The 20,929-nt window shown below is 40.7% G+C and overlaps 1 protein-coding gene across 1 annotated transcript; it reads left to right on the top strand.

Moving 5' to 3' along the window:
- Positions 1-12,547: 12,547 nt before the first annotated feature.
- TP53RK (TP53 regulating kinase) lies at positions 12,548-14,775 on the top strand. The gene is made up of 2 exons (XM_014064146.2): positions 12,548-13,059; positions 14,186-14,775. Exons 1-2 carry the CDS (start codon positions 12,684-12,686, stop codon positions 14,662-14,664), a joined length of 855 nt encoding a protein of 284 aa, XP_013919621.2. The 5' UTR covers positions 12,548-12,683; the 3' UTR covers positions 14,665-14,775.
- Positions 14,776-20,929: the final 6,154 nt, after the last annotated feature.

Genomic DNA, 20,929 nt, shown 5'->3' with positions numbered 1-20,929 from the left:
ATCTGCCTACGTACTGCGGCGGGGAGGGGAACCCCCACTCTCGCAGAAATAGGGGGAAATGGTCAGCGGCGCTGGGGAGGAGGAGATGCGCAACCTCGCTCGTTCTTCCAGGATAGGGCTGGGTGGGATCCGGGATCGCTGGGAAAGTTGCCAAACGGCCCCCTTGCTCAGGCTTGCTAGATCCCATCCATTCCGGAGAGGTTGCGTAAACGCCGCCGGTTCTGCTCTACCGATAGTTGAGAAGAGCCAAGCATCGTGAAAGGCGTCTTTGGGACGGGGGTAGCTACCTTCCATTGGTGCCTCGTTTAAAGATGAGATAACCTTTATTGTCTTTTTTTGCCGTGGGTACACTGGCACACATTAAAAATGGAATTATATTATCTGCTCTCAAAGTGTATACATAAAGAAGCTGTGCATGGCTAGTCTATTGAAGGGAAGGACTAGGAGAGATATGATAGCAGTTTTCCAATATTTGAAGGGCTGCCACAGAGATAAGGGGGTCAAGCCATTTCCCAAGGCACCCGAAGGCCAGACAAGGAATAATGGATGGAAACTGACCAAGGAGAGATTCAACCTGAAAATAAGGAGGAACTTTCTGACAGTGAGAACAATCAACCTGTGGAATGGCTTGCCTTCGGAGGTTGTGGGGGCCTTCATCACTTGAGACTTTCAAGAAGAGATTGGACTGCCATTTGTCAGAAATGGTGTAGGGTCTCCTGCTTGAGGGGAGGTGTTGGACTAGATGACACATAAGGCCCTTTCCAACTCTGTTAATCTGAATCTACATAATACACATATAGGCATGATCTGGCGCAGTGGTTAAATGGAGCACTGCAGGCTACTTCAGCTGACTACAGTTCTGCAGTTCGGCTGCTCAAATCTCACTGGCTCAAGGTTGACTCAGCCTTCCATCCTTCCGAGGTGGGTAAAATGAGGACCCGGATTATTGGGGGCAATATGCTGACTCTGTAAACCGCTTAGAGAGGGCTGAAAGCGGTATATAAGTAACTGCTATTGCTATTGCTATTGCTATACGTGTGTGTATACTTACACCCTTACATATAAATATATGTAAGGTTTGAGAATATGTTGAGACCCATAGAAGTTTGAGAACGCATCCAAGTCAAAATGAGGCAAACATGAGACTTAAACAGGACGCTTGAATAACAATCAGCGTTTAATCTTTGATCAAAGTTCAAAGAAATGATGGTCATATCTCAACATACCTCAAGGATATGCCAGGGAAAAACTACACTTCAGAGAAGGTGTAGCTCCTTTTCATACAATTAGAAACATCATAAAATAACATCTTGGCTTCTTTGATTTGTTTATCCTCTACCCCAGTGTTTCTCAACCTTGGCCACTTGAAGATGTCCGGACTTCAACTTCCAGAATTCCCCAGCCAGCAGTTGCTGAGGGAATTCTGAGAGTTGAAGTCCAGACATCTTCAAGTAGCCAAGGTTGAGAAACACTGCTCTATCCTCTGGACAGAATAGAGTATCTTAATTATCCCCTTCAGCTATCTCCTTATCTCTCTCAATTGATCACTTAGTTTCTTAGGGAGATCAAAAGGTGTCATAGCTTTATAGCTCCTTTCCAGGATAGCTCTATGCCCATAAATTTCAGATTGATAAGAGTTCAAATGGCAAGGACCACACATTTTGACATTTGCCGGATATTCTTCAGAACCTAATAACAGCGACACAGGAAGTCATTTACAGGGAACAAAAGGCACTTACAGCATGCAAACATATATGTTACAAACACAAGGCATAATATACAAATGTTTCTACTAAAACCAACAAGTTTGTATCCTTATTGCTATTCCCCTTCATTCCTTGCTATTCCCCTTCATTCCACACTTTTATTAAAAAGGAATGGAATGCTTTCCATTGTAGTGAAGATATTGCCAAATCAGGTGAAGTTGTCTACCCCAGTTCAGGACATGTGTAAGCTTCCCCACTTTGGCAGGTTTTTTTCCCCTGTATAGCTTTTTCCCTGGTCATCAATTTTGTGAACAAAATTTGTGAGATCCACAGATACATCCTTTTGCTAACAAATCATGTAAAGCAAATGTATTCCGGGATATTGTTGTTTTAAAAGTTAGAATACTAGCAGTTGCATTTGTTATTATTGCAAGCACTGGTTGTGACCTTATAATTCTATTCGGCATACACATGTTTCATACCATTGGCTAGGCACTTAGGCAAACCTTATAAGCCATCTGGAGCATGCTAATTGAGAGTTCCCACATCCGTCTATTTACCACTTGTAAATAGTTATATTTACAAGTGAGTTACTAGGTTGTATCAGGTTAATTCCAGACTGCAAGGTGACAATAAGCGAAGAAAGCACTCTTGCTTGGAATGTATGATTTTTCACACGTCATTGCATTACATTCTCCTCCTATTTGTCCCATGCATAATAGAATTATTCCCAAATATTGAACCATTGCATTACATCAATACACCTTATATCTTTTCGGATTATGATATCACTATCTCTTGGGATTACTGTGTTCAAGTCAGGTTGATCTGATTCAATGTCCCAATATATATGAAGTTTATATGGGAGCAATCACAATTACAGTGTTCCACTACTCACCACAGGTGTGTATCAGTTTACAAGTAATTTACAAATAATAACAGTAATATTCAGTGATACAGTTACAATCACAAAATCAACACAATCTGAGTGCAAAGATATACAGCTGCTTTTAGGATGTTCAGGGGGAATAGAAGAGGCCACCACTCAGGCCAGAAAGACCAAAGGTTGCTGCTACTGCAACGAGAAAAAAAAATCACAAACAAAATCTTTGCGTACCACCATGACTACATCAGTTTTTGGAAATGTCCATTCTCAATAGTCTTCTCCAGGAACCACTTTCCACAGGTGTAGTGATTTGCCCTTTGTCTCCAGTTTGGGCTCCTGCTTCAGTGGTTAGCAGGGCTTGGTAGGATCTGTCCCAGGCTTGCCTAAGTTTTTTTCTTCACATCAGGTTTTATCAGGACACAATCACCTGCAGCAAATTCAAGAGGTATGGTTTGACCTAGCAGTGCTTGGTTTCTGAGGTAAAGAAGAAGAGCCAAGTATACAGTTCTTTACAGACATATCTTTAGTCTCATATTGTGGAAATTCCCCCATTCTGTCCAAGTGTGGAAATCCAAACATTATTTCAGAAGGCAGATGATTTAAATTTCATGGAACGTGACATTCCCACTGCCAACTGAAGCACTTTTGCAATAAAATGAGTAAATTTCACATATTTGTCACAATTCAATGCATCCAGAAATTTTCAAAAACAAATCATATCATACCTTAGCCACCCCATGACTCCCCTGGTGTTCAAAATCAACATTTGCCATTTATCAGGTACATTTATCTCCCCATTTTCTACTTTTTTTGGAAACTCCTCTTATTTTTACCCCAAAGTCCTTAGTATTATAATTACTTTAGTCATATAATCTAACTACATTTTAAAACTCAAGTCATATACCCTAATTTAGATTTACATCAGACAGATTCCTTTCTGGCAGTGTTTATCTTTTGTTATTTCTGAGTAGCCTATTAACAGCACAAAAGGTATGAGGATTGCTCTGGCAATTTGAGTTAGTGCCAAATCCTGGAGGAAAGGGGGATGGCATTTAGAGAAGAAGGAAAAGGATCTATGAAGGATCCAGATCCCAATGCAGGAAGGACACAACTGACTGCAGGCACATGCTTTCACAGAGGCACATGTGCCACAAATGCCCAACAACCAAATGCTCAAAAGGAAAACACCTTTACAGCAGCATACATATTACAATAAAACAAATGTCTATTAAACACTGTATCAAGTTTCTACTTAATGCAATAATATTCATTACTTTTTTTATTACTGTTCCCTTCATTTTTCTCCCCTTTTCTCAAATGATATAATTCTTTCTATCATGATGAATGAGGAGTGCATATTTAGCAGGGATAGTTTGGAGGGTCATGATATTTGCAGGCTTATTATAAGGGGTGGCAGGCACAGAGGATGCACCGACTGCCATTCCAGAGGACTTTTTACATATTGTAATTTCTAACTCATCTCTGTAATAATTCCAAAAAGGACAACAACTTGTGTTGCTAACAAACAGACAAACAAAATACTATAGGCTTGGGCACCTTGACTCATAAGCATTTAAAAATGCACTCAAATGCACTCAGGCGAAAAGAGGGAGGGAAGAACAGCTTCAAAAAATAGAACAAGCAATTTTTTGGGAAAATGTGTGTGTATGTGTGTGTATTTTAATCAGGATGGATGCCTATGTCTTGCCTCTGCGTGGCAATTAGATAGTAGATCCCCATTATTTATACTACTGGAGAGAAACTATGCTCCCTTGATTTGAATTGTAGTTGAAGTCTTGATTCAAAGTGCCAAGTCATGATTTGTTTCATTGTGGTTTGCTATATAAGCCACAGCTACACTGTGGGAGTGATCTTAGCAAGAGATTGGGGACTAAGAAGATATACTGAAGATGTATTCCCCCCCCCCCCCAAGGAATCACGTTAAAGCCAGCAACCCCTTTGTGAATCAGCCATTAAGACAAGAAAGAATTGGAGAGGCATTTAAAAGTAAGATTTATAGCGATGAGTAATTTTAGCCTTCCGTGCCTAAACTTAGTAAGTACATGAGACAGTTATTACAAAGAAATAAAATATATACTCTTTAGTTTCTAAGAACAGCTATTAAAAGGGGACAGCATTAAGATATAAGATACAATTATGCATGGAGTAATATGAAGTGGATAGAGAATTTATTCTCTCTCTTAAAATACCCAGTGAATCTTTAAAACATATTTAAAATAGACAGATAAAGGCACTCTGGATGGACACAGAAAAAGGTGCTTCAGTGTCCACAGGAGTGCTGATGATCTGTTGGCAATTGCTTTAAGCCTCTGGATCTACTAGGATCACATGGCTGCCCTTGGCAACTGTAAGATGATCCCTAGAAAAAGTTCTGCTTACATTTAGGGGTTGTAGACAAGGGCCAAATATGGATCTTTTGCACACTGAAGCACTTTTTCCCCTTCAAATCTGAGATAAAAAGAAACTAGATATATTCATCAAGAACAAATCTGTCTTTAAAGACTCCAGGGTAACTCCAGGTTGAGATTATCTTGCCTCCAAATCAGGGGTGGGTTCTGGCACTACTACTGCCGGTTTGCTTGTGAGCATGCTGCATGTGCACACTTAACATGTGCTGTGCATGCGCAGAAGCAAAAAGAGCAGCGGTTCAGGGGTGTGGCAAGCTTGGGTCGCTGCTGGTTCCAGTGACCCAGGCCACCAAACCACTTACGGTTTGGCCGAACTGGTCCAAACCAGTAGAAATCCACCACTGCTCCAAATACCACTAACAGAGAGGAATAACTATAGCAGAAGGCTATGATTGGCTATGGTGAGAAACCAGATTCTTGATTAAGATGACTCTTGGCCTGACCTATACTTGATATTAACCTCCCCCCTCCATGGCACCCTCTACCCAGGGCCGTCTTAACAGCATTAAGGACCCCGGGCAAAACTGTGTACTGGGGCCCCTACGACAACTACTCACAGGAATGTAAATAGTCAATAAAATTAAACATATATTTCCATGCTAGTATTAATTAAAAATGCAATGAAATGCAATAAAAATGTTGCTGTATTTATATGATACAAGGTGTGTTGAAGGATTAACGTACACAGGTTAGAATGGGGCCCCTGTGCTCGTGGGGCCCACTGGCAAGTGCCCATCAGGCCCATGCGTTAAGACAGCCCTGCCTCTACCTAGGGCAGTTTGCTCTTGCAAAAGGTTGGAAAAGTGCCAAATATTTTAAAACACTTGATTGAACAGTGATCACATTGCTCTCAATTTTAATTTACTGTTCGTGTAAAGGGGAAAACAAGCTGCACACAACTGACATGTGACTCCAGAAAGGATACTTTTAGAAAATGAGCCAAGATGGCGCAGTGGTTAGGGTGCAATACTGCAGGCCATTTCAGCTGACTGTTATCTGCAGTTCAGCGGTTCAAATCTCACCGGCTCAAGGTTGACTCAGCCTTCCATCCTTCCGAGGTGGGTGAAATGAGGACCCAGACTGTGGGGGCGATATGCTGACTCTGTAAACCGCTTAGAGGGCTGAAAGCCCTATGAAGCGGTATATAAGTCTAACTGCTATTGCTATAAAATGAGAATTAAAAACAAAAAAAAGAAAAGTAAAATCAAGATCAAATCCTCACTGATTTTAAAAGATTATTGAAAACCGTAAAAAATAGCTCACCTAGAATATATGCTATTGGTTAGGAATAACTTGTTTATTTCTTTGCTCATTTTCTATCTGTTTCATAATAAAACTGTTCACTTTTTGCTAATATCAGGTTTCTTTTACATTACAGACCCAGCTTCTCTAATGTAGTCTGGGATTGCCTTTTGTTTTATTATCATTTTTCTTCTTAGCCACTTCGCAGACTTGTTAAAAAAGCAGAACTGTATAGATTCAACTGCAAAACAAAATGAAGTCAGTGTTTTCTGTAACAGCTTTTCAAGTGTGGTTTATGAGAAAAGGATTCCTACGAGTAACTAACATCCATCTATTTGTTGTCCTTGAAATTGTTGCTTTGTGCCTTAAATGAAGGCACTTTGTTTTCAAAAATCTTGTCTTATTACAAACTGCTGGTACAATGTCTCTCTTTGGAATTTCACTCTTGTTTTTTAAACACATGAAGTCGGTTCATATTTTCTCTGTGTTTGGGAATTCAACTGAAGATAATATGTTCTAGTCAGAGGGGTGTCTATCCAACCCAACCCCTCCCCCCATATTTCTAATTCATATTTAAATGAGCCAGTTCTTTAGACGTTTTATAGATTGGCTTACTGTTCCCTTTTTCAAATTTAACTTTGAGAGGAAACATTAAAAAAGTGTATCCTGAATCTTATGAATGGTTCAAAAGGACTTCAGATAAGATCCTGACGAAAAACCCACAAAACCGCTTTGGTCGCATTGATGGATGATCTTTGGAGAGCCAGAGATGAAGGACGTTCCTCCATCCTGGTCCTCCTTGACCTCTCAGCGGCTTTCGATACCATCGCCCATGGTATCCTTCTGCGACGACTGCGGGAGGTGGGAGTGGGAGGCACCGTGCTACGGTGGTTCTCCTCCTACCTCTCGGACAGGTCGCAGTCGGTGTTAGTGGGAGGGCAGAGATCGTCCCCAAGGCCCCTAAAGTATGGGGTGCCGCAGGGTTCGGTCTTATCCCCCCTACTATTTAACATCTACATGAAACCGCTGGGAGAGATCATCCGCAGGCACGGGATTAGATACCATCAATATGCGGACGATACTCAATTGTATCTGTCCGCCCCGTGCCAAATCAATGAAGCGGTCGACGTGATGGGCCGGGGTCTTGAAGCCGTTATGGACTGGATGAGGGTTAACAAGCTTGTGCTCAACCCAGAAAAGACCGAGTGGCTGTTGTGTTTTCCTCCCAAAGATTTGGCCAATATTCCAACACTCAGGCTGGGGGGTCAAATTTTACACCCCTCAGAGAGGGTCCGCAACTTGGGAGTCCTCCTGGACCCACAGCTGTCATTCGACCACCACTTAACGGCTGTGACCAGGGGGGCATTCGCCCAGGTACGCCTGGTGCGCCAGTTGCGACCCTACCTGAATCGGGAGGCCCTCACAACAGTCACTCGGGCCCTTGTGACCTCTAGGCTGGAATACTGCAATGTGCTCTACATGGGGCTGCCCTTGAGGAGCATCCGGCGACTTCAGCTAGTGCAGAACGCAGCCGCGCGAGTGATTGCGGGTGCACCTCGATTCACCCGCATAACACCTATCCTCCGCGAGCTGCGCTGGCTACCTGTCGATCTCCGGATGCGCTTCAAGGTGCTATTAATCACCCATAAAGCCCTACATGGCAGTGGATCTGGATACTTGAGAGACCGCCTTCTGCCAATTACCTCCCTACGACCTATAAGATCCCATAGATTAGGCCTCCTCCGCATTCCATCGGCCAGCCAGTGTCGGCTGGCAACTACAAGGAGGAGGGCCTTCTCAGCAGTAGCCCCGACCCTTTGGAACGAGCTCCCCGTGGAGATTCGTACCCTCTCCACCGTCCAAGCCTTCCGCATAGCCTTGAAGAACTGGCTCGCCCGTCAGGCCTGGGGATAAGGATCGCTACCCCGCCCGAATGATGAATGTATGTTGCTTATTATTTTATTATGTGTTGTTATCTTAATGTCGTATTCCCCCTTCCCTGGTTTTCTGTGAGCCGCCCTGAGTCCCCTCAGGGAAAAGGGCGGCCTACAAATGCTAATAAACCACTAAACCACTAAAATCAGTAATATTGAAGGAAGTGGCATTTGGAAAAATGGATTCAGAAATGATGTTGGAAGGATTTGCAAACTAGAGCAATTGCTAATCATCATGCTTGTTGGTCTTACACTTAATATGACAATGACAATCCTGTATTTCTTCCTAGACTGGTATTTTAGTTTATTAGGATTTGTTCCACATCCTGCATGCAATAACTTCCTAAGATGGGAAATATGGGGAACTAAAGACGGCTGTGAGAAAACATTGAGTAGACCAGTTCCTCTGAATCTCTTTTAATGAGAGAATGGAAAATCATTTATTTGCTTCACACAGTTGCTCCTTGTGAGGAGACTGCAAGACAGCAAGTTTCTGCAAGTTTCAGCATTCAGACATTACAGATTACCATCTCATTTGCAACTGTGGCAGAGACTTTTAAAGGACTGCTTCTAAGCTATGACAGAACTTTGGAATTATAGGTTTGAAAATGCTGGGTAGGTCTATCTTTAAGCTTGAATGAAAGAAAATTTTGATCATAAGTTTTAAGAATTTAAAGAATCTGAAATAAACACCAAAGAGCAAAATAAGATTTCAATTTCAGAATGATATAAACAGTAAAAATCCAGATAAAATTGGAATACTGAAACTTTTACAAATACAGGGAAATATATCAATTTTGGTTTTTACAAGGCAATATATTTCATGATTTTAAAAACTGGACACTAGATGGGACTATGCTTTTTAGTTAGAAGACAGACATATACGATGATGGAAAACATTATGATTATAAAAATACTGAAGGAAACTTTTGAAGAATGGAATCAGAAACCAATAGCCAATATCAACTATGTCAGTAATAATGTCTGCTTCTGCTTATGTCCCAAAGATATTACTAAAGAATTTTCAGATGTAGAACAAATCTTATTTGACAAAATAGAGTTCATATTGAAAGTGGATTTACAACTGATAGGTGGAAAGAATGATTTAGAAATGGATGTTTCACTGAACCTACGAAAGAAACTGGCTGAGGTATTGAAATGTAAAAGTGAAATACAAATGACAAAGCAAGAAAGTGATTTAGATTTTCCCCCCTATTGGATTTACAAAAGAAGCTTGTTAAAACTTTGAAGAACTCTGTGCTATGATGCAAAAAAAGAAATGAAGAAAAATCAAATCCTACAACAATAGCTGAATAAATTAAAGATTAAGCCTGTTAGAAGTAAAAGGAAGGAATACAAAGTTGGTTTATTAGATCAAGATTAAAGCAAGGTATGATGGTACTTCTAGTTATTTTTTCTGAACTTTCTGCTGACACCAGGACTGAAAAGATGTTTTGTGAATTTGTCTATAGATAAAAAATGGGACATGGGAAGAATAAATAAATATTTGTAACTTTAGAGAGCAGGAGAAATAACTACAATAATCCACTGCCTATACTTTTGACAGATTAGATTTCATATCTAGGGAAGACAGGATAAGGGAGACAACAATTTCAATATAATGGGTGAATAGGAAAAATATAAACTTGCCATTTTAATCATATGCAAATTGTATTAAGCCACTTACAGAATTTACTGTACAAAGATGAGTGTGACTAGATGCTTTTCAGATGCATCACACCAGGAGGTTCCATACTGGTAGCAAAGTGAGGAGAAAGGCATTTCTAAAAAAATCAAGTATGGCACTGCTTTTCATGTCCATTTCATTCTATCAAACAGTAATTTATTTTGAAATAAAATTTGAGAGGAGCCCTACTGCAGTAGCTCAACAGCCCGTTTAATCCAGCACTTTTTGTCATAGTTACAATGCTTGACCAATTTTGGGGGAGGAAGCTTACAAACTAGAACAGGAGGATGGTAGCTCTTCTACACTGTTATTCTCTGACAGCTAATAATCAAGACATACAGTACTTGATTCTTGAGCTAGTAGGATCAAGATGAGCATCTATTGGTACCTCAAAACTCCATGGATATGTTTTAGATTTACCATATCTGGGGCACAACTGAATGACCAACCACTAGATGGTACCAAAGGCATACAGAAAACTAATTCTTAGGGGTGAAGGCATCTGGATTTTTTTCAGACCAGATTTGGAGACTCCACACATACAGATTATTCTTAAAACCATCTAAACAATTAGCTATCCTATTTGCTTTGTTCCACTACCAGAGATGGCAAGATTAGGGGACAAGGTTTTATAGCTTTATAACCAGATCCATACAAAAAACCCATAAAGTTATATTGTAGTTTGTTTGGATTTTGCTTAGCATGTTGTGTGAATTTGCTCAGTAGGAATGCTAACTTGTGTTTTATGGATCAATATCAGTGGTGGGTTACGGCTGGTACGCCCCAGTACGGCCATACCAGTGCCTGCTGGGAGCACCATGTAGTGTTCCGGTCAGTGCTTCAGAGGGCCCACCCACCCTCCTTACCTGTATTTGACGCAACCGGGCCATTTGCACACGCGCATGCAGCATAAGCCGCCTGCGCGATGCTCCGCCGAGCAGCTGGAGTGTCGCAGGTTGGTAGTGCACACACACCTGGCCCCGTCACAGTGTACCAGTTGCGAAGGGATCAATATATTAGCCAATTAATTTATTCAAACCATAATAAAGTAAGCATGATTTAGCAATATGCACAAACACTTCCTAAAAGATCCAACATGCAGCTCAACATACAAGTTACACATACCAAAATTTCCCTTCCTTATGTATGAAAGATGCAGATATTCTTTTTTTTTATAATAACATCACAGTTACCCACACTTGTATCTGTCCAAATAAATAAAAATCATGAGAGGAAGCAGACACTGAATTAATTTCTCGTGAAACCTTTGCAGCGAACACTTTGCTCAAAATGAAACATTTTCTTGAAGAATGCAAACCTCACTTACCTACTCTGGATTTATGACTATGGAGGGCTATAATTCCCAACTTTCCTAATCAGTATAACTGAAAAAATAGGATTAATATAAGCTATGGCAGTAAAGCAAATGTAGTATTAAAAATCAAAGCGGTCTGAGAGTTCTCTATGTTTGAATTATAGAATATCTTTGTTTTCATGTATTCTGTGATGGCGTCTTATTCATTTTCTGAAGAGTTTACAGAAACCACTTTCTGCCCATATGACCAAGAAGGAAAAGATTATTTACCCATGACATTAAACATTAAAATCCACTGCCAATTCTTGTGTAATTCTTGGTAGTAGACTGAGAGTTGGGGGGGCTTGTACAGCCAAGGAAAGATTGCAGTCATGAAATCTTTTTATATCAAATTTAGTAAATAATAATTCTTATTTTGTATTCTGTTTATCTACTGTATAATTCAAGACAACAAACATAAATAATCCACCTCCTATTTTCTCCATAACAACAACTGAAGTGGTTCAAAATCCAAAGTCATCCAGGCAGTTTTCATGCCTAGAACTTTATGCTGTTGCTTTAAAAAGGCTATTTTCGCTGACCTTTCCCTTTCCCATTTCCGCTTGCATTCTGGCATTCTGTTAAATCCTTTGAAAGACACTACAAATGTGGATGATCAGGAGTGTCAAACTGGCAGCCCATGGACTGGATGCGTCATGCGCAGGCCATGGCCACCTCAGCTCCACGAAGGGGGGAAACGCCATGTGATGGAAAATGACGGCTGCCAGTTTGACACTCGTGATCTAGTAAATATTTTCAGAGTAGGCATTTTCATTAATTAACAGCAGGTATGTCCAACCTTTTAGCATAAGAGTTGATTGAAAGCAACAAATAAACACCGTTTTATGTGCATGTGTGGGTATCTTCAATTTTGAGTCCAGGTGATTGCCTGGACAAGACCCAGCAGTTTTCTTGGTAACATTTTCAAAAGCCGTTTCCCTTTGCCTTCTTAAGGCTGACAGTGTGGGATTGCCCCAAATACCTGTTGGCTTCATGAGTAAGGCAGAACTAAAATTCAGAATCTCTTAGTTTCTAATCTGGTATCTTTTAGCCACTGCAGCAAAGTGCCTTTTTAAGAAAAATAGGTTAATCTCCAAATATATTTTGTTTAAGTTAGAAATCAAATAAAAGCAAATTAAAGGATTAGAGAAACTGTAATGTGACAATCCCTGGTTCAGGAAAGCGCAGATTACTTGGAAAGGAACTCCCACTGAATTTCCTAATAAGGAAATCTGAATGACTGTAAGAAAGGAGCGATATGGAACAACATACAGCGCAGCTCCAAATTCAGATTCTTACTTGATTTTCTTCATGATATTCTAGCCCTATCATTCTAGAAAGAATGTAGGAAAATTTACTTTTATTACGGTTTACAAAATATGGATTGCAAACATACAGCCGACCACAGGGTGGCAGATTTTCCGCAGTTTCCTTGCTGATATTTAATGCTTACAACTCCCATAACGTCGCTCATTCAGCTGCGGAATTTGCGCACCGCACGCACATCACTTAGGTTAGGAAGATTGCGCATGCGTAGCAAAAGAGGAAGTTGGTCTGGCCATTTTGCCATCATGGCAGGATCAAGCTCGGAAGGTGGGTCGGTCGAAGCCGATCCACCAGGATTCCCTCCTCCCATGGAGGGCCTGCAATTGATCCAGCAGGGAGCCGAAGCCCGCCTCTATCGGGGCCAATTCTTAGGCAGGCCGACCGTGATGAAACTCCGGTTCCCGAAACGTTACCGGCACCCAACGATGGATGAAAGGCTCAGCCACAAGCGAACGGCGCAGGAGGCCCGTTCGTTGCTACGCTGTCGACGGGCAGGTGGGGCGGGGCTTCGCCAGAGATTGGATGAGGCGGGAAGTGGGTGGGCTCCACAGGGCCGCCAATCAAAGAAGAGTTAGTTCCGCTGCCCCCCTCCCCAATAAGTATGTAAAAGAGCAGCGATTCTACTATATTCTAAATAACCTAAAGGTGGAAAATCAATCAGCAATGACAAAATGTACATATGTGTTTCATTGTCCTTCGAATATTGATCAGTTTTTATTAGAACTTGATAAAAAGTTTTTTACTTCCCTTAATTGGAGGGACTGTTTGAAATGGCTAAGGAATCAGATCTATTTTTTTTTTTTAAATGTAATGGATAGGTTAAGCATGTTTCAATGTGTCGTATTTGGAAAAGATACACCACCTCTTCTTTCAATATTACAAAAACATTTTTCTATAATAATTTTCATTTTTCATTTATTAATTCCATTTGCTGCCATCAATTTAATTTCTCATCGACATTGTCCTGATATGGGAAGTATTAATGGTAGAAGCCAGTGATATATTAAGTATGTTCCTGATCAAGTACAGCTTGTGTTTTACATTTTTGCAATTAAGCTTAGTAAACTAAATCGGATATCAGACTGCTAGAAGATGGAATTGTGCTTTGGGCATTGGCTATGACCCTAGTGAGCTTCATACTCAGCCATGGAATCTCATTAGGTGATTCGGAGCCAGCTTTTCATCTCAGTAGATATCCCTCTTTAAGGGTGTTAGAGAAAAACGGAGGGCAGAGTGTCTTGAAGGAGGAAAGCCAAGATGCAAGATTTATTGAATAAAACATGTCAGTTTTAAAATCAATATTTTTTTGCTCAGACTTTTAAAAACATTTCTTAGTCAGATATTGTCAATATATGAGCATTCCCCTTCTAGTCTAATTCTGTAGCTTTTCATAACAGCCACTACAAATAGCATGGCAATGTGTTGGTTTTTTATAGCTCAAAAGCAAGAAAGATTATGGCATGCAATAGCACATGCCAGTCATAAGGGAAAGGATAGAATGGTAACAGGTTTGTCTGGAGCAAGATTAGCACCGAAAAATGCTTTCTTCATAACCTTTATCTCCTGAGATGGTGTAATATATTCCACCACAAACTAATTATTTTTATTACCTTCTTTTTAGGTATTTCTGCACCTGTTGTGTACTTTGTGGACTATGTTGTCAACTGTATATATCTTGAAGACATTGTAGGATCAACTACTGTTCGGGACTATATACTCTTCCAGCAGCAATCTGGTGAAGGTATCAGCAATCTTATTCAATTAGCTGAAAAGATAGGGGAAATATTGGCACGAATGCATGATGAAGACCTCATACATGGGGATCTCACAACTTCTAACATGCTTTTGCGACCACCAGCAGAGAAACTGGAGTTGACATTAATTGATTTTGGACTAAGCTTTATTTCTGGCCTTCCTGAGGATAAAGGTGTTGATTTATATGTCTTAGAGAAAGCCTTTTTGAGTACCCACCCAAACACAGAAGCTCTGTTTGAAGCACTGTTGAAGAAATACTCAGCTGCATCTAAAAAATCAATTCCAGTAATAAAAAAGCTGGATGAAGTACGATTAAGAGGAAGAAAAAGATCTATGGTTGGATGAAGAATGCAGACAACAAAAGGGAAAAAAAGCAGAGGAACTTAAATTTTATGTGTGCTTTAAATATTTTCAGTTATGTCTAATAATAAAATTGAATTTGGTTTTTTTACTTCATATTTATGTACTGGAATGTTATTACTAGATTTATATAATAATAGTGAAAAATTCAAGAACAGAAGTTGGTATTTGCTTCTTTGTAATCTGTTTGTTTCCCGAATCGGTCGGAATTTGACTCACAGTCCTATTGTGAAGGTGTAAATCCTTGATGTAATACCTTATGCAACCCAGTCATGATTCAAATAATTTGGGCCATTTCAAGGCTTGAGAGTTCCTATTAATTTGCATCACTCTCTTTTATGCCAAGAGTACATTTATGGCCTCAGTAAATATTGTTAATACCTACAGGGTTGGATATCCCTAAATCTGTTGCAATCTGCTGCAATTTTATTGTATCCTATGTATTCTCAACATTCATTTATTAGATTTGTTTGCTGCACATCTCACCTTGGAGCCACATGGCATTTGGATAGGAATATGCATGTGACTATTCCTCTTGTTTCCTGCCAGACTTCTTGTCCCCTTGACCACTTACTCCTTTCATTAGTATTTAATAGTAAGTTGAATCATGCAAAACAAAAGGTGAGCCCCATCCTCATGTTTATTTCCAAGAAAGCATCTGATTTTCATAATCTTTGGTTTCTGCAGTCCAGTACTTTGTCTTGATGCATATTCATCTTCCTAGAATTAAAAGATAACTAAGTGTACTTAGTGGGAAATGTGGCAGGCATCATCCGATATGAGTAAGTGGGAATGTCATTAATAGTACCTCTATTGTGAAAGTGCCCCTGAGGTTCTTGACATTTCAAATGCATGTATTATTTCAGAGAGATTGAGGGTCATATGTTCATTTTTCACATAAGCCCACTTTGAATCCAATAAGAGTTTGCTTCTAAATATATCCGTGGAAGATGGACTATTTGACTGCAGTTCTGAGTACTAGAAGCAATGAAGTAATATTTTGCGCTTCTTGGTAATTTTTGTCTTTTGGATTTTAATTTAAATGAATATCCTGTTGAAACTATTAGGAAGGAGATCATATATCACCTGAAGGATTACAATATATCATGCTAGTCTAGATTCACTCTAATATATTCTCCCTCTTCAAATGATAACAGAATATCAAGAATTTTTCCCAAAAATATAAAAAGGGACTAACGTTGGATTTCCTTCAAAGTTGGAGCTTATTTGAGCTTTCAGAACCGAAAAATTTAAAAAATTGCACAGGCTATGTTACCTTCTCAGAAACCACAGAAGTGCAACCTAATCTATATTTGTATAAATTGTTACAAATTACTAATAACATTTAGCAGTTGCTTCTTACTAGGTTGGTGAAATGAAATAAATTCTGGAAATTCATTTACAGAACATTTAAGCTACATGTTTCCCTTTTCTCCTGTAGCAACCTTTACTAAATAGATAATAAAAATACAGCTTTTATTATTCCTATAAATAATTCAATACAGCGAACATACTTAAAACACCTCCTATTTTCCCTAGAACAACTGAGGTGTGTTGGGCTGAGAGAGTGACTGGCTCAAAGTCACCCATGTGGCTTTCCTTGGACTTAATTATGGTAATTAAATTGATTAACATTTATTAATTAAATTAATGGAACTTGACAGATTTTTTTCTGCAAATTTCTTGTAATAATTATCTGGCAGGTATAAGTTTAACCTTTATTGTTATTGTACTTGTTATACAATGAAATTGGTTGTAAATATTCGTTTCCCAACATGCAGTATTTCCCAGAATTAGAAGTGCAAATGTACACAAAAAAATCTTTACCTGTGCATTGCCTGCCTGTTACGAAGTTGTTAAGAGAATACAATACTTATAGCAAAGGAACAAAGGGGCAATGCAAATAAATACCGTCTTCCATAAAAGCTTTTTTTTAACGTCTTTTTTTCCCATTTGACAAACAATACAAAGAACAGAACGTATCATACAGTAGCTGCTTTAAAAAAAAATAGCTTAGTTCTGTGTAGATGTAGGGCCTGGTAAATTTCAGCCTTAGACAGATGCATGGATGCAAAGTTTCTTACAAAAAGTGGCCAAAGCAGGGGGGGGGGGGGGGAATAATATATATTAATCAGGCACAGGTGAGGTGTTTTAGTTAGGAAAAAATAACAATAAAGCAGATACAAGTGAGGTGTTTTAGTTAGGAAAAAATAACAATAAAGCAGATACAAGTGAGGTGTTTTAGTTAGGAAAAAATAACAATAAAGCAGATACAAGTGAGGTATTTTAGTTAGGAAAAAATAAGGCAGATACAAGAGAGGTGTTTTAGTTAGGAAAAAACAAGGCAGATACAGGTGAGGTGTTTTTAGTTAGGAAAAAATAGCATACTAAAAAGGCAGATACAGGTGAGGTGTTTTTAGTTAGGAAAAAATAGCATACTAAAAAGGCAGATACAGGTGAGGTGTTTTAGTTAGGAAAACTAGCGAGTGGGAACGGATTGGCTTTTCTCCTTGCATATGTAGTACAGTACGTGGATTCCGTGTTCCCTCCGCTCTCCTATTCAAGGCGTGGCGTTACAGGCGGCAGGTTGTCTGCTGAGTTACTTGGAAGCGCTACACTGGAGTAAGCGCGTGCCGCAGCTGTCCCGGTTTACATTTGCCCTCTTAGGCGCCCTGCATTTAAAATATTTGACAACTCCTCCAAGAGACCTGGTGGGGGCGATGGACTGAATCGGATTTACTCTCCCGGTGGGTTGCAAATGTCGAAAGATCGTATAAACTTCATGAACGGCCACAACACTCCGGGGTTGAAGCTGATCGTCACCCCAGAAAAATGCCGGGGGAGGAAAAATCAAGAGACACCAGAACGACGGTTACGACACCAGAAAATAAACGTGCTTGGCAGAATCCTCTTCCATCTTGTTCACCTAAAAACACTACCGGCGCCTTCAAAACTACTATAGCGCAGCGGCAACGAGCAACTGTGGTTTCTTATGAAAGCTCGGCAGGTCCCGAGTTCGAGACCGCGCCGTGACACGCCGTCTTCTCCCTGCAAGCGTCCTAGCGCCTGAGACTGCTCGTGTCAGAGGCGTATTCACTTACTTGCTAGAAAAGTTGCTCCAGGCCAAGTGCCCATTTCCCCGTGGATTCAGGGTTCCACCGGCCAGGGCATAATTTTAGTCCGCGATGATCATTTCTTCTCCGGTTCCCGATTGTTTTGGGTTCCTTGCGTGAGGGGAGGGGGCGCTGTAAGACATCCCAGGACTCAAACAAAAGGCAGAACTTTCTCTACCCCAATGCCAGCCCCGCGTCTTTCTTTCTGAATAGCCATGGGTCTCTTCCAGCATTTTTTTTTTTTTTTGTCATGGGCATGTCTAAACCAGTGTTTTTCAAACTTTTCCCAGAATTCCCCAGCCAACCATGAATTCTTTCCGGAAGTTGAAGTCCATCCACCTGAAAGCTGGCAAGACTGGTCTACAGCACTTTTCTGCAGTCCCGGAACCATATATAAATCACCATCACCATTATCATCATCTTTTTAGCCATTGTCTATCCACTGCAGGTTGGAAGCCTCTTCTACATGTTTCCAGCCAATATTGAGTTTTCTTTTGCCAGTGGGGCCCGCAATACCTGCTGCTTCTTGCTATGTGATCAGCCCATTTCCATTTCATTTCTTTTACTCTCTTGATGATATACTTTCATTCGTTCTCTAATCCTTGTGCAGGTCTTTCTATCTTGTCTTGTAATGCTGAGCATGTATCTTTCCATGGCTCTTTGTGCCGGTCATAGCTTTAAAAAATCTGGCCCCTATCGTAATGAGTTTCTGTCCACACGGGAAGCTGATGGAGGGGGAAAGAAAGAGGCGGGAAAAATAACTAAAATCTTTCTTGGGGCTGAAATATCCGATACTCTCCAATTATAGGACCAGGAGGAGGGGCAGAAAAGGGCGTAAAATTGGTCTTTTGGGGTCTAGTTCTCTCCCTTTGCCTCCTTAATTCTCTCAATTTCAGCAAGTTTAAGAGGTGTGGACCTCAATTCTCAGAGTTTCCCAGGAGAACACTAGTTGAAGTCCACATATCTTACACTTGCTAAGGTTGAGACACAGTATTCTAGGGCAGTGGTCTCCAACCTTGACAACTTTAAGACTTGTGGACTTCAACTCCCAGAGTTCATCAGTTAGTAAGCTGAGGAACTCTGGGAGTTGAAGTCCACAAGTCTTAAAGTTGCCAAGGTTGGAGACCACTGTTCTAGGGCATGGGGGCTGAAGAGCTACTTCTATCTATTTCAGCTGCTTTGGAGAACAAGCCCCACAATCCAGTAGTTCATTTTCACTATCAACACTGGAACTTAGAAGAGGTTTTCGAGCATGGCTGGGGAATTCTGGGAGTTGAAAGCCGTGTTTTTGTGTGTGTGTGTGTGTGTGTGTCAGGGGTGGGTTTGTTGCCCCGTTCCAACCGAACCGGTTGGAACTGGGCCGGCGGCATCTCGTGCACGCGCGCAGTGCACGCATGTGTACTAGCGTCTGTGCGATGCTCTAGCTGCTCCTGGAGGATTGCGCAGGCGCTGTATGCGTCCTGCGCATGCGTGGAAGCGCAGAACTCATCAAAACCGGGTAAGGAGCGCGGGCGGGCGGGCCCTTCGCAGTTCCCGGAAGTTACTTACTTCTGGGTTCGCCGACCAACCGGTTCGCGGGGACCGCCGCGAACCGCTTGAAACCCACCCCTGGTGTGTGTGTGTGTAGGTGTAGAGGGGGGGTTACATGCATGGTGGCTGTAACCCAATCACAGCCACCATCTTGATTTTGGTTATTTAAACTCCTTTATGGACTTCCTGCTGGAGTTCACAGATTTACTTCTGTTTTCCACAAGTATTTATAATTTCAGCAAACTAACTTTGTTTTTAATTTTCACTGCTGCTTAATCAGGTGCTTTATATTTTTACAAGATGCCAAAATATCCTGGCTTCCCTCCCTTGACCGTATGTTCCCTTTCCTAATTATGATTCTTAGCATCAGGAAACAAATTTCCCCAATCTTGTTTTCATGATTAATTAACCTCTAGTAATCATAGATAGCATTTACAATATAATGTCTAATCTTGAATAAACTATTTCCAAATGGTTTCAGTTTGTAACGCGAGGATCATCTAATAAAGAGATGGAAACCTGGTTATACTATGCTGATTTTCTTCAGCTAGATCCAGTAATTCTTCTGTAGGAAGTTATCACCCAGCCCTCTCCCAGAAAAAATAAAATATCCTAGGAAATATTGAAAAGGCAGAATATTTCTCTGGATGTGAAAAGGAAGAAACATGTTTTAAAAGACAGAATAGCTGCCTGCAGCTTCCTGCCCATCCCCCTTTGTCAAAGCCTGAGCTAGTCCACTTTACATAATAAAGAGTTCTCCCCTTCAGCTCCAGAATGACAGGATTAAGGCATGATAATATTGGCCCTTTACCCAACTCACCACATGGCATCTGAGAACTCAACCAAACCTGGATTCAAAACGCAGCCTAGAGAGTTGCCCCTGCATGGCCCCATGGGAGTCTGACAACCAATCAGAATTCAAGATCAAAGGCCAGAGAGGTCATAAAACCAGGGACTTAGCTTCTCCTTCTTCCCTTTTTTTCCCCTTCTCTTCTCCAACAACATTGAAGCATGTGATCACCTTTTCTGTTCAGGACTCAAGCCATGTGGTCCTGTCCACCATTAAAGCCATCTTTCCAAGCAGCCTCCATATCTCCAGTGTCTTTTTCCCCACTTGGAGCCGAACCCAGAAGGACATTTCTTCCAACACTTCCTTATACAAAAACTTAAAACACTTGAAGGAAGTTGCCAAGTTTGAAAAATACTGACTTAGAGGAACCACTGTAGCGTGTGTGTGTGTGAGAGAGAGAGAGAGAGAGGGGTGGGGGGGAGAGAATATCACACAAAATATTTTGATAGTGGACACATTTTGAATTTTGAAAGCATGTTAGACCACCGTAAGTTGATTGATCCATTCATGAAATTGCTATCATTGTAACATGCAAGTCCCAGAATGATGAGGCAAAAGAGAGAACCCCACAGGCATTCTGCTACGTTTCCTCAAATGACCTTTATATCATAACATGCCTTGCGTATGTCTTCACTCTTGAAGACAGTTGCCTGTTTTCATCCAACAGGGCTCACTCCAGAATATTCTGAATTCCCACTGCAGGTTGAGTTAAAAACTGCTGAACCACACATTTTTTCCTTGTGTGATCCATGTGAAC

Source organism: Thamnophis sirtalis, unplaced genomic scaffold, assembly GCF_051295495.1.
Source record: "Thamnophis sirtalis isolate CommonGarterSnake01/CBP01778 unplaced genomic scaffold, rThaSir2_p1.2 scaffold_7, whole genome shotgun sequence".
NCBI lineage: Eukaryota > Metazoa > Chordata > Lepidosauria > Squamata > Natricidae > Thamnophis > Thamnophis sirtalis.
This window is presented reverse-complemented; position numbering and strand designations above follow the sequence as displayed.